Source organism: Ovis canadensis, chromosome 22 (assembly GCF_042477335.2).
Source record: "Ovis canadensis isolate MfBH-ARS-UI-01 breed Bighorn chromosome 22, ARS-UI_OviCan_v2, whole genome shotgun sequence".
NCBI classification, from domain to species: Eukaryota; Metazoa; Chordata; class Mammalia; order Artiodactyla; family Bovidae; genus Ovis; species Ovis canadensis.
This window is the reverse complement of record NC_091266.1, coordinates 60,531,435-60,544,217: the sequence shown is the minus strand read 5'-3', so window position 1 is coordinate 60,544,217 and position 12,783 is coordinate 60,531,435. Positions and strand designations below refer to the sequence as shown.

Genomic DNA, 12,783 nt, shown 5'->3' with positions numbered 1-12,783 from the left:
GAGCGCTGGGCAGGGGCCTCAAATCTTTATAAAAGTCACAGAAGGCATTGTTAGGCTTTTGGTGAAATCTAATCTAATAAAATGAAATGGGGCTTCCTGTTGAAGCTAAAACTCTAATACTTTGGTCACCTGATGCAAAGAACTGACTCATTTGAAAAGACCCTGATGCTGGGAAAGATTGAAGGCAGGAGGAGAAGGGGATGAGAGAGGATGAGATGGTGGGATGGCATCCCTAACTCAAAGGACATGAGTTTGAGTAAACTCCGGGAGTTGGTTATAGACAGGGAGGCCTGGCATGCTGCAGTTCATGGGTTCGCAAAGAGTCAGAGGATTGAACTGACTGCCTTCCTCCATCTGGTAGTTAGACCCTTAAAAAAAAAACAACAAATTTTGGAAACAAATTTAAAAGGTGTAAGAATTACATTGTGGCATCTTTCCTATGTGAGGTTGTAGAAATCCGGTTGTGGTTTGAGAAGAGTTCACTAGAAAAGTACTGTGTAAAGTGTCTTGCTTTTTGAGCATTTTGCAGTAATATACTTATTTATAGTTTTAGGGCACATAATTTACTCTTTTTCAATGTATTTGATAATGAAATGTTTTTAAAGAGTATTTCTAAATTCCTGAATCTTGCAAACGTATAAATAACAGTGATTATTTCCTGCCTGCTTCATTGCATTTCTGCTGTTTTTAAAATGTTAAATGCTAATGGGTAATGATTTTCAGAATGACCCAGATTAAGGTCCTGATTATGGGACGTGTATGTATATTTGCTTCTATTGGAAACCTAGAGGTTGCTTTACAGCTCTTAGTCCTGCCACCATCAGAGCACAGTGGTGCATTCTCACCAATCTGAAAATAACTTTTGTTTCCCTGTCATTGTTAACAGAGGTGAGAAACTGCCTTAAGCTAGAGAAATGCATGAAGGCAAAGACAGTACTTTTCACAAAAGGAAAGCCATTTTGGACTAAAAGCAATGAGATCATTTATAAATTATATTTAACTTCCCCAAAGAAATGTTCTTACACAGTTATATCTTCCTTTCTTATTTGACGATACCTATAGACAAGTATTTCTTTCCATGAATACATTATGCAGCTTTTGCCAAATTTTTAAAAATATTTTTTTTATTTTTTTAACTTTTATTTTGTATTGGAGTATAGCCGATTAACAAAATTGTGATAGTTTCAGGTGGACAGAAAAGGGACTTAGCCATACAAATCCATGTATCCATTCTCCCCTGAACTCGCCTCCCATCCAGGCTGCCACATGACATTGAGCAGAGTTCCCTGTGCTACTCAGTAGGTCCTTGGTTTTGCCTATAGTTCTATGTAATGTGGACAAAGTTGTTTATAATGTACCTTATTCTCATGGATGATGTTCTTGTTTTACTTTAGGATATTGAAAAAGCCTATGAAATTGTCTGCCAAGAAGGATCTAACTTAAATCCAGATCTTGGAGAGCTGGTAGTTGTTCCTTTGTATCCAAAAGAGAAATGTGCACTGTTCAAGCCAAACGATGAAACAGAAAAAAGATGCCCAGTTTATCAGAGACGAGTGGTGTTGACGGCTAGCTCCGGAGAATCTTTGATCTGTAGCAACACAGTCAAGTTTGTTATTGATGTGGGTGTGGAGAGAAGAAAGGTAATTATTATTGAGCAAGTAAATTGCCTAAACTGAGCAGGGCAGTTATCAGACTGCTGACCATTGTCTTGGGTTCCTGTCATTTTGCAATCTGGGGACTTCTCTGTTTGGCCATGTGTGCAGAGAAGCGCTGCTGTGTGCAGTAACCAGAGTCTTGAGCATAGGCAACTGCCTTTCATTAGCAGGCTGGAAGTCTGGAAAATTAAACTGATTGAGGTGCTAACGGAAAAAGTTTTAAGGAAACACAACTACTAAAGCAAATTACTTGACTCCCGAACTAATCTTTGCTTCCATACATGTCTTAGGTGTTTTTGGTGGCCTCTTTATCAAAGTAATTAGCATCTTCTCCCAGGTAATTTACTAGAGATTAGGTTCAAGTACACTGACTTTTATTTTTGAAAATTTTGGCTTTATCATTAACATGGTAAAATTCCATCCTAAATTTAAAAATGTATGCTTTTAATCACTGTCCTTAAAAATTAGGAAAAACGGAAATAGGATGGCTCAAGCTCTCAGACTGTGGGGTTTCGGAAGTCCTAGCCTGTAAACTGAAAAGATCTGAAAAGAACCTACCCTGAGTGTTGCTCTGTTTACTGTTAGGAGGTGCTGTGTCACTTTTATCCCCCCAGGAGACTACGGGTCTCCTAAGTATCCGTGATTACTATGACAGAGCCATTCCAGCCATTGGAAGGTTTCCTCGGAACCCGTTTGGCTTGACCTTACAGCATTTATCCACCATTCAGAGAACCCAGGCTTACCACTTACCTTTAAACTTAGCCCTGAGAAGAATCACTGTCAGTGCCGTCTGTAGCTTTATATTAGCCTATTGGACCGGGAAGGCCCAGCGTGCGTTATAGAGGTGAGACCCTTGGGGGGGTCACAGTCCATTTGACTAGAAGCTTGAGGAAACGCAGCATTGTTGGAGGATCATCCTTTTGTCCATGGGGCACGTGAGTATCTGTCCCCATTGGGCAGCGTGGCGCTTTGAGAAGCGGCATCCGTGTTTCAGCAGACGATGCAGAGCCCTCATATTCACAGAAGCCACACTGAAAGCAGACAGCCCTTCAATCCATTTATCAAAGCCCTTGCAGTTTCCATCTCAAGGCAAGTGAAGCAATAGCAAATGTCGTACAAAAGGAACGCGACAGTAGCAGAGCAGTTCACGAAGTCAGGTGCTGCAAACAGCAGTCACTTCCGGGTGACCGGCCCGTGGGGTCTTGAGTGAGCTGATGCTCAAGCCGCTGTCCTTCCGTTCAAAGGTGTACAACCCCAGGATCAGAGCAGACTCGCTCGTCACGCAGCCCATCAGCCAGAGCCAGGCCGAGACCCGCAAGCAGCTCCTCGGCGCCTCTCCCTCAGGTAGCCCCGTGGGCCCCGGAGCCACACACGGCGGTTCCCGTCTGCTGGCACCCCAGACGCCTTAGCCCCGCCTTTGCCCGGTCTCTTCCAGGAAAACTCTTCTGTCTGTACTCCGAAGAATTTGCCTCCAGGGACATGCGGCCCCTGAAGCCAGCAGAGATGCAGGAAGCCAACCTCACGAGCATGGTGCTCTTCATGAAGAGAGTGGACATCGCGGGCCTGGGCCACTGTGACTTCATGAACAGACCCGGTAGGCACGGGCGCGGGCCAGCAGGGCGCCTGGCTGCAGCCCTGCCCGCTTAGCTCCTGCCCACCCCCGTCCTAAGAGCGGGTGGCCCCCTGGCAGAGCAAGCAGCCCGGGGCTTTGATTTGTCCTAAAGCTTTGTCTCCACTAGAGGTAAACATTCTCCGAAGTCATCTGAAAATTTTGTTTAAAAAAAAAAAAAAAAAGGCACCCTCTGGGAAATACCCGTCCTGACACTGGAATGTTGTCTGCCATTGGACACAGGGAGACAGGTGGCCAGGCCAGTGGAAGCCGGGGTGGCGCTGAGACCTACCCTAGAACCGTAGGGGGTTTAATGTTGAAACTCTGCCAGTAAAGACTTGGAAGACCAGTTACTTTGGGCACCCTTGGAATCTAAGGTTTTCAACAGACTTCTCCCTAGAGGAGCAGTGATCTCCAGGAGGAGAGGGACCAGGTGAGCGCCTTGTCTCGTTCAAGACAGACCTCCCTCCTTCTCTGTAGCCATCTCCTCCCTGGGAGCCGTCTGTTCTTGCAGGGAAAGGGTCGCTGTTCTCCAGCAGAAGCTTAGGCATGCAGGAGAGAGAGGCCTACATTGAATGCATGTAAAGGAAGCCGTGGCATTCAGGTTCTTGGGAAAATGAGCACATTACCAGGATAACAGCCATGCGGTCCCAAGCCTGAGGCTTGACCCTGAGGGTATCAGCCAGCTTGGTTTGGCACAGAGCTTCCCCATCTGAGAAGAGGTTCATTAGGCCTGGGCCCTTCCTTACTAGCTGAAGTGATAGATACATTAGTGATAAACATACCTTGAGATGGTAGCTCGGAGGAAAGAAGCAGTCACAGGAAGGTTGTAAAACGTATGTAAGCGAATGTAAGCGAGTAAACTCAGAATGCGTTTTTCTTCTATAGCAGTGGTTGGAGGGGACAGGCTGGGGCCCTGGGGGATGAGTGATGAGGTCCAGAAAGGCTGGGAAACCAGGATTCCTTTAGCCATGAGCCCTTACCTCGAAAATGGTGAAGCCCCCCTGCCCTTGGGTCTCGCTCTGGTCCCTGAGGGAAAGGGAGTCTGGAAGGCAGGGGTGGGTCACTCACATCCATCTCTCCAGTCTCTCCCTGGAGACTCCAGGGCATCTGTTGCCAGCCAGCCAGTCATCACTCCAGACACCACCCCCTGAAGAAACAGGTTTTATTTTTGAAAACTGCTTATGCTGGGCTTCCCTGGTGGCTCAGACGGTAAAGCGTCTGCCTGCAGTGCAGGGGAGACCCAGGTTCAATCCCTGGGTCGGGAAGATCCCCTGGAGGAGGAAATGGCAACCCACTCCAGTACTCTTGCCTGGAAAATTCCATGGACTGAGGAGACTGGTGGGCTATAGTCCATGGGGTCGCAAAGAGCCGGACACGACTGAGTGGCTTCACTTTTTCTTTCATGTTGATTGCCTGGGCATCTTGTTTTCATGCTAGTAGTTACTTGGTGGACCAGCATGACGAGAGAAGAGCAGGCCTTGTAACGTCCAAGATTTTAAAAAGCAAATGGCACAGCACAGCCAGAGTGCAGAGGAACTGCTGTGTTTCTCAGTGGTCACCCTCTGCCGCTCACTCTGTGCCTGGGGCTTAGAGCCGAGAGCGGGGAACAAAAGGGCGAGGGAAGCGATTTATTCTTGTCTCCTGGCAGTATGCACATAACTGTTTTTGCTTTGCTTTGGGGAAATACAACCGTGGATTAACTCTGACTCATCGTTTTGAAAGGGAGAAAAAAAAGATGACGGTTGCAGCTGCTGCCTTTAACGCCGCTCGTAAATGAAACGCGCAGATGCAGCATAGCCGCCTCTGCAGGACTCGCGGCCACGTGAGGCAGATTTGGCGTCACTAGGCTCTTTGTCCAGTTCCCTTGGCCTGTGTGTGCGTGTGTGCTTAGTCGCTCAGTCGTGTCTGACTCTGCGACCCCATGGACTACAGCCCGCCAGGCTCCTCGGTCCATGGGGATTCTCCAGGCAAGAACACTGGAGTGGGTTGCCATGCCCTCCCCCAGGGTCCCTTGGCACAGCTCTCTTAAAAAAAAAAATTCCTCATTTTCTAAGCTGGTGCTGAGGACTGACCTCCATGGTGAGTGGAGGACGCAGTCCCTGTTGATCAGGGTCAGGGAGTCCAGGGCCAGCCGACCACTTGAGGTGGTCCTAGGCCTCTTCCCTCTGGGAGGGCAGGGGAGCGCTGTCAGCACGGGCGGGGACAAGCTCGCTGAGCCCAGGCCCACGCTGGACGTCACCTTGGTATCTGGCCTCAGAGCTCGTTTTGCTGGCGGCCAGACGACTGGCATTGGAACCATCTGTGAAGAGTGGACCCAAATGCAGACTTGCCGGACGTGGCATTTGGGACGAGACAGGGCCGTCTCAGAGACGGGGGGAGGAGGAAAGGGCAGGATCGAGTCAGGGCCCCGAAGATGCGTCCAGACCCTTGGCCTGTGGGGCTGAGGCTGGGACTTCTCAGCCTCTGAATCAGGGAGTCAAGACGCTCCGCAGTTTTCTCTTCGAGGAGCCTGCTTGGTGAGTGCGCCCGAGAAGTGGTGGGTCATCACGGGAAACGCAAGATTCTGCTCTGGAGTTTACAAAGGGGCTAAAACATAACGGTCTGTGTGAAGAGGAGATCGGAGGGGAAATGGGCCGCGGGAGGGAGCCTGGCATGAATCCCTCCATCCCCGGCAGGGAGCGTGCTGCCGGTTGCCCCCAGATAGCCAGGATTCGACCCCAGCGCTGGCAGGAGGCCCCACCTCAGTTTCTGAATGCACAGAGGCCACACATCATCTGCCTGAGGCCACACAGAGCCGACTGCTGTTCCTAGACGGCGGGGAGGAGGGTGGAGAAGAGGCATGAAGGTGCTGAGACCCACGAGAGCCAGTGTCGTGAGGCTCTCGGGAGCGAGAGGAGGTCATTTTTCAGAATGAAAAGAAAATCTGAGGGAGAGCTTAGAAGACACAGAAGGGAAGCACCTTCAGCCCTCGGAACCCGTTCAGCTCTTTGTGGGCCCAGCGACTCTGTTATTTGGGCCCAGCTGGTGGAGGCTGAACGGGAATGCCAGCCTTCCTCGAGCTTGGGGAGGGAGGGAAACAGGGCTGTCCTCGGCACACTGGGCCAGAGGCGGCCGGGATTGCAGGCACCCCAGCGCCCTGGCCCTCGTTACCAGTTGCGTGACATTCGGCCACTCAGACTAGCATCAGCCCAAGCGGGTTGGGATAAGGATGTGTCCTGTGACCCCAAGCCATGCCTCTGGGACCCTCGAGGGCAGAGGCTGAATGGCACAGGCACGCAGCTTCCTGTCTCCATCTCTGCATACTTCTCTCCCCTGCTGAGCACCTGAGTGGAGGTCCCCATGACAGGGAAGGGAACACTCTGCTATTTGACATCGAAAATCTTGGCAGACTTTCCAAGGCCATAGGAAAGATGTCACATGAGGCTGTTGGTTCTGGAAATGACACAGCAGAGCCCTGGACCCATCGGACCTGCGCTCTTGCTTCGGATCAGTGCTGAGCCCTCCATCTGGCTGTGGGCTCAACCCTTATTCTAGACAAACAGCCTTTCTGTGAGCAGCCTTTCTGCAAGTGCTGTGGCATGAAAACGCAGATTCCATGTTGGAGCCTGGCCTTTGGGCTTCCGTGGGAAGAGGGTGCAGGAAAGTGTGTCAGTAGCCCTCCAGGTGACTCTGAGCGATGGCTGTGGGGCAGGCGTGTGACCTTGCAGTGAGCTATCCCGCAGGGAGTACAGTGGCGATGTTTTGTTCATATTGAAATTGCCTTTGGAGTAGAGCAGCGTGATTTTGCAGTGTTGTAAAGAAGAGGCCTGGCACTAAAACATCTACATTCCATTTGTTAGCATTATTTACCGTGGATTACACTTAAACAGCACTGCCATAAAGAATCCTCATCTAAACCCTTTTGCTTTTACCTACAATTTTATGGGCCGTACCGGGGAGCTGGCTTAAAACGTAGAATGTAATATTAGCAAACCTTATGCAGTTATTTTTATGAGTGCTCCTTCACCTGTATCATCTGCATTCATTAACTTGCTCTTTCTAGCATAATGAAACCCCCAAGAACTTCCTCTCTTCCGCTGCTGTTAGGACCGGGAGCAGAGTCATGATGTTATTTCCACCAGTCACCCTGTGTGCAGCCGACTCAACTCCAGGGTATAAAAACGAGGAGCAGTGCCCTCCGGGGACAGAGGCTGGCTGTCCAGCCAGATCCTCACAGGGACAGTCCCCAGAGATCCTGTAATTTACGATGAAGCAGCTTTGCTGACTTATGGAAACTGGTTTCTAAACAGCTCTCAGTAATTAAGTTTGCACTCCCAGCCCCTCCTGCCCTGTTTAATCCAAGATGCTTATTTCTGCTGCTGCTGCCTCTTGAACCTTCTCAGGCAGGTCAGTTGTTACTTTTGATTTCAGGGCTTGCTGATGGCACCTTGGACTAAATACTTTTTCTAAGGAGCCCATCTGTTTACTTCCCTGGGACTGTGACTTCTCAAGGCCTCACCCTTGCCTCAGGGTCTCTAACTGCACAAATGGCAAATAGCTCTTTCAGTTTCCTTGTCTGCTGTTGCTGTCATCTGTGTGAGTTCTGGGTCAGCTTCGATTGGTGCGTTCTTCTCTTTATTGTGGGATTATATTTTCCTACCACGTGGTTTTTATTGGATGCCAGACACAGTCCGTCTCACTGCATTGGATATTGGACATTTCGTATTCCTATAAGTATTCTCGAGCTTGCCCTGGGCTGCAGGACGATCCTTTCAGGGGTTGATCTCAGGATTATGTAGGTGGCACTAGAACCGCGCTTATGGGGTGGGGGGCGGCGGGGAGTGTAGTTATTATTTCCTCCCCAGAGCCCCATGAACCGTGAAGCTTTGCAGCCTGGCTGGTGGGAACGGGCCTGTCGGAGACTGCATGGGTGCACCAGGCACAGATGCTGTCCCTCCTAGCCTGGAGTGGTTTCTCCTACGGGCCCTGCTGACTGAGTGAGGGGCCCTCGTCCATCTGAGTCCTCCTGCAGAGCGCTCTCCTCTCAGGAAGCTGACCTGCAAGCTCTGACCACCCCCGCCCCCGAGTCTCCAGGGACCCTCAGCACCACCTCCATGATGCGGGGAACCTGGCAGCTCCCCCAGCTCCCCTCCTCCCACCACAGCCAGGAAACTCAGGGCAGTGAAGCTCCCTGAGTGATGGCCCCTCTCAGGAATCACTGCCGTTCACTGCCTGGTGGTCTCTGCCTCGCAGACTATTGATTCCCGTGTTTTGCTTATTGTTTGTTCTGTGTGGGAGGGCAAATCCAGTACCTGTTGCCCCATCTTGGTGGTATGAGACTTTCTAATTGTCAATTTTGTCTTCCCCAGCACCAGAGAGTCTGATGCAGGCTTTGGAAGACTTAGATTACCTGGCAGCACTGGACAACGATGGAAATCTATCTGAGTTCGGAATCATCATGTCAGAGTTCCCTCTTGATCCACAACTCTCCAAGTCCATCTTAGCATCCTGTGAATTTGACTGTGTCGATGAAATGCTCACCATCGCTGCCATGGTGACAGGTATTCCTTCAGGACAGTCCTTTTGTACTGCAGCAGGTATAGATTTGAATGAGATCCACTGACATGGGAACGTAATAGTCCAATTCAAACAGATTGAAAAGGTAGAAAAGGGTGAGAATTATCTTAATATGAAAAATACCTAAGTAAAAACCCAGAGGGTTTCTTAGATCAGACAGGTGACAGCACACCAAGCTTGCTTTTGCTGCAGTAAGCGGTACCGACCAAGAGGCACTCGTCACCGGAAGTGTTCTTACCCCTGCCAATCTCGCGCGTTTCCTGTCTTCTCCCACCTCATTCGCCTTGGTTTATAGGTCTGAATAGATTCCTTTACTGGCAGAGCAAATCAGAGGCTCTGCTGCATCAGAACCTGGGTTCCAGTCCTGTCCCTGGGCCTCTGAGGCACCAGGTTCCCCGGCTCCGGCTGTAATACAGGCAGGGTGTCCGCTGTGCCAAGCAGCCCTGAGTAAAGCTAACAGGAACACGCGCATGATGACAGCTCACCCTGAGCGTCTCTGATTTCTAAGTAAACAAGGAAAACACGTTATTCCCAGAAGACGGGCAGGGCTGCACGTGGCAGTGAGCCCCCTCTGCCTGCTGTGCTGAGGGGAATGTTCATTATCGCCAACCTTCTGACTTTTCATGTCTTAAAGCTCCTAATTGCTTTTTGCACCTGTCCCGCGGAGCTGAGGAGGCCGCCCTGTCTTCCTGGAAGACGTTCTTACATCCCGATGGAGATCACTTCACCCTCATCAACATCTACAAGGCCTACCAGGACACGACTCTGAACGCCGCCAGTGAGCGTAAGTGAAGGCTCAGTGTTCTCAGAAATCACCTCCTAGTCATCCTCTCCTTCCCAGAACAAAGCCGCGTTATGATTCAGCAAACATCCTCTCTCCCCCGAGCCCCTGGGTCACCTGAGCAGCACGGCGCTCCAGGCCCCCCTTGTGCACCCACAGGTTTAACCGTAAAGACACCCTCCTGCTCCTGCAGACGGGGCCCTGTGTCCACACACCCTGGCACCCAGCCCACAGCCTCCAGAGTGAGCCTGCTGGGGCCACAGGGACGGGAGACCTGGACTTGCCCGGCACGGCCCTGCCCTCTTGGGCCCGGGGAGAAGGAAAGAACTGCCATCTCCAGGTGGCCAGCAGCCAGAGCTGTGTCTCGTGCTGCTTCTGACATGGCAGGTTCACTGCTAAATGGAGAGAGAATGTGATCACTCAAAACAAAACACACACACACCACCCCTAGCTCCAGGTATTAGTAACGAAGAGGCGGGTGAGCTGAGGGAGACTGAGCTTGGCTGAGGAGGGGATGAGAGAGGAGGGGTGTTCAGGGAATAGAGTAGCTCGTGGAAAACCTGCAGCAGAGGACAGGTTGTGTCTGAACCACAGTGGGTTATGTTCCAACTTACAGGGGTAACGGAGAGGCAAACTCCTCCATGGGAGACTCTGTTCCAGCCTTAAAGACAGGAAGGGGATCTCAGAGGCCAAGAGGGCGGAGCACTAATGCAAAGGCGGCCAGAGAACTGGCTACAAGGAGGGTTACCAGGCCCACCTTTGTCCTCCATGATGCTTCTCTTGCCTCCTCTGCTCCAACAGAGGGTGTGAAAAAGTACTCGAAGTAAAGTGAAAAACGTGACAGCAGTCAGAACGGCAGAACGGTACGGAGCAGGGAGTTAGTTTTTAACGCTAAGAAGAAAAAGTTGTCAGCGAGGTACCCAGGGAATTTGGCAGCATCTTTGGAGAGCAGGCCGGATGACTTGGTCATCACGTGACCAAGTGCGTGCTTTCACGGCTCCAGGTAGGCCGGATGACTTGGACAGGACAGCGCCGAAGGTCTGCAGTCCCCGTGCCAGGCCACGTGTGCTCCCAGGTCAAGGCACAACCGGGTCCAGCTTCCGTCATCCCAGATGGCCAGAAAGAGGACTTCACACTGCTGCAGGGGACTGACTTTTAATGTGTCAATAAAACTTGCAACTCCGGCAGGCGAGCTTAACTGCAACATTGATTCCCAAGTCAGCCTAGTAGTGATCCTTTCCTTACAACTAAGACATGTGAGATATTTTCATGGAGCAGAGATGTGCACTGTAAGCTTTTGCCTCCTAGCCTGATTAAATGTTGTGGCCACGTACATCCTGGCCATGCACACGCTGGACAAAATGTTGATCTTTAAGACAGTCTCTCCTGCCCCTTGTGATCCAGATTAAGGGTCAGTGCTAGGACCCTGCACTTCACACAGCTGGCAGGATCTTGGAGTCCCTGCAGCTGCTCCAGGTCCTGCACCCTCTCTGCGCCTGGCAGAGCCACCAGAGGCCTCTGTCCTCGCCGCCTCCCGCCACTGGCTCACGGGACAAGAGGGCGCAGAGATAAGAGCGTGTCCAGCCCGGGCTCTCGGCTGTGACAGGTCACGTCTCAGCAGCCTTTTGTTGGTTCCTTCCTAGACTGTGTGGAAAAGTGGTGTCACGATTACTTCCTCAACTGCTCAGCACTCAGGACGGCAGAGGTCATCCGAGCTGAACTCTTAGAAATCATCAAGCGGATCGAGCTTCCCTACACAGAACCTGCCTTCGGCTCAAAGGAGAACACTCTGAACATAAAGAAAGCTCTTCTGTCTGGTTACTTTATGCAGGTAAGAATGGACAAGGCCACCTGCGGTGCGGTCTTTACAAAAATCTCACACATTCAGGACATCCTGTCAGAAGTCTCACTTAGGGTGATTATTTTATTGGTGTGAAAACCCTTATACGTTACTGCATGTTCAGTATTTAAATACGTCCCCTCAAGGGAGTGAAGAGCTAAGCTAGACGGTTCGCTCTGTCTGGAAGGACAGGAGATCTTTCTCATCAGAGGGAGCTCTTACAGCACCCTGGCTGAATGTCAGTTGCAGTTCCTCACGGCACCGGGCTGTCCCCACTTGACTGGTGATGTGGCGCCCGACAGGTAGACAGCATCCCGTCGGTTTCTTTCCTGGAGCAAAGGCTGCCTAAGGCAGCTGCTCTGAACGGTTAATAAAGCCTGTTACAGAAATGCACGCATCCTTCACATCACAGTGAGCAGCACTGTGGCATTTGAGCATGGATTTCCTCATCTGTATGGAAACAGATGTCACAGGGTTATGGTGAGGAATTAACTGAGCCAAAACGTCAGGTGTAAAGCATTGGATGCCTGTGTGCAGTCCACGACATGGCAGGGAACAGCTTTATTTCTTGACCAGAACCTTCACCTTTGCACCCATGCTGTTTTGGCACGCTGCCCTGAAACTGATGAAATTAGTCCACATCCTTATCGCTGGCTCTTAAGTTTTGGGCAAAACATGTATATGTCTTACTTTCTGTATCTGAAAATGGAAGACGTGTAGCGAATCAGTAGTTTATTCTCTATGGAGTAGTTTGGAATTTTAAACACGGTATTTTTGCCGTATGCATCTCTGCATTCACACGCCGCCTTTCCTCCTCCGTTGCGCCGCCTCTCAGATCGCTCGGGACGTGGACGGGGCGGGCAACTACCTGATGCTCACGCACAAGCAGGTCGCACAGCTGCACCCGCGCTCCTGCTACTCCGTCGCTGGGAGGATGCCCGAGTGGGTCCTCTTCCACAAATTCAGCATCGCCAGCAACAACTACATCAGGACCGCCTCCGAGATCGCGCCCGAGCTGTGAGTGCAGTGGAGCGAAAGGGCTCTCTCTTAGATTCCTACTTGATGCGCACGTGGCAGACGGGTTTCCTTACATTCAGTATAAGTAGCTTATACGACTGCTAATCTAAGTTTGTGTGGAGCATAGCTAGTAAAGGCAGGTCCCTGTAGATGACTAAGAAAGGCCCGTGCCTCAGGTTACAGCAGAGAGAAAGAATGCAGTCTAGAAACACAGGGCCAAGCGTGGCACGCTGAGGAGGCAGAGCCCACAGGTGCAGACCTTGCAGTGAGCCTGGCCACCTCTCACGACAGTGAGCGCTGAGACTGGAGCAAGCGCAAAAGG

At 50.9% G+C, this 12,783-nt stretch overlaps 1 protein-coding gene across 3 annotated transcripts in view; it reads left to right on the top strand.

Annotated features, from left to right (window-relative positions):
• DHX32 (DEAH-box helicase 32 (putative)) overlaps window positions 1-12,783 on the top strand; it is a 51,011-nt gene that overhangs the window by 37,064 nt on the left and 1,164 nt on the right. For all 3 annotated transcript variants that reach the window (XM_069566853.1, XM_069566854.1, XM_069566855.1), the window contains 7 exons: window positions 1,395-1,640; window positions 2,900-2,999; window positions 3,091-3,249; window positions 8,616-8,807; window positions 9,458-9,607; window positions 11,248-11,435; window positions 12,280-12,461. In XM_069566853.1, the coding sequence (XP_069422954.1) occupies window positions 1,395-1,640; window positions 2,900-2,999; window positions 3,091-3,249; window positions 8,616-8,807; window positions 9,458-9,607; window positions 11,248-11,435; window positions 12,280-12,461 (1,217 nt within the window). The remainder of the gene's footprint in view (window positions 1-1,394; window positions 1,641-2,899; window positions 3,000-3,090; window positions 3,250-8,615; window positions 8,808-9,457; window positions 9,608-11,247; window positions 11,436-12,279; window positions 12,462-12,783) is intronic.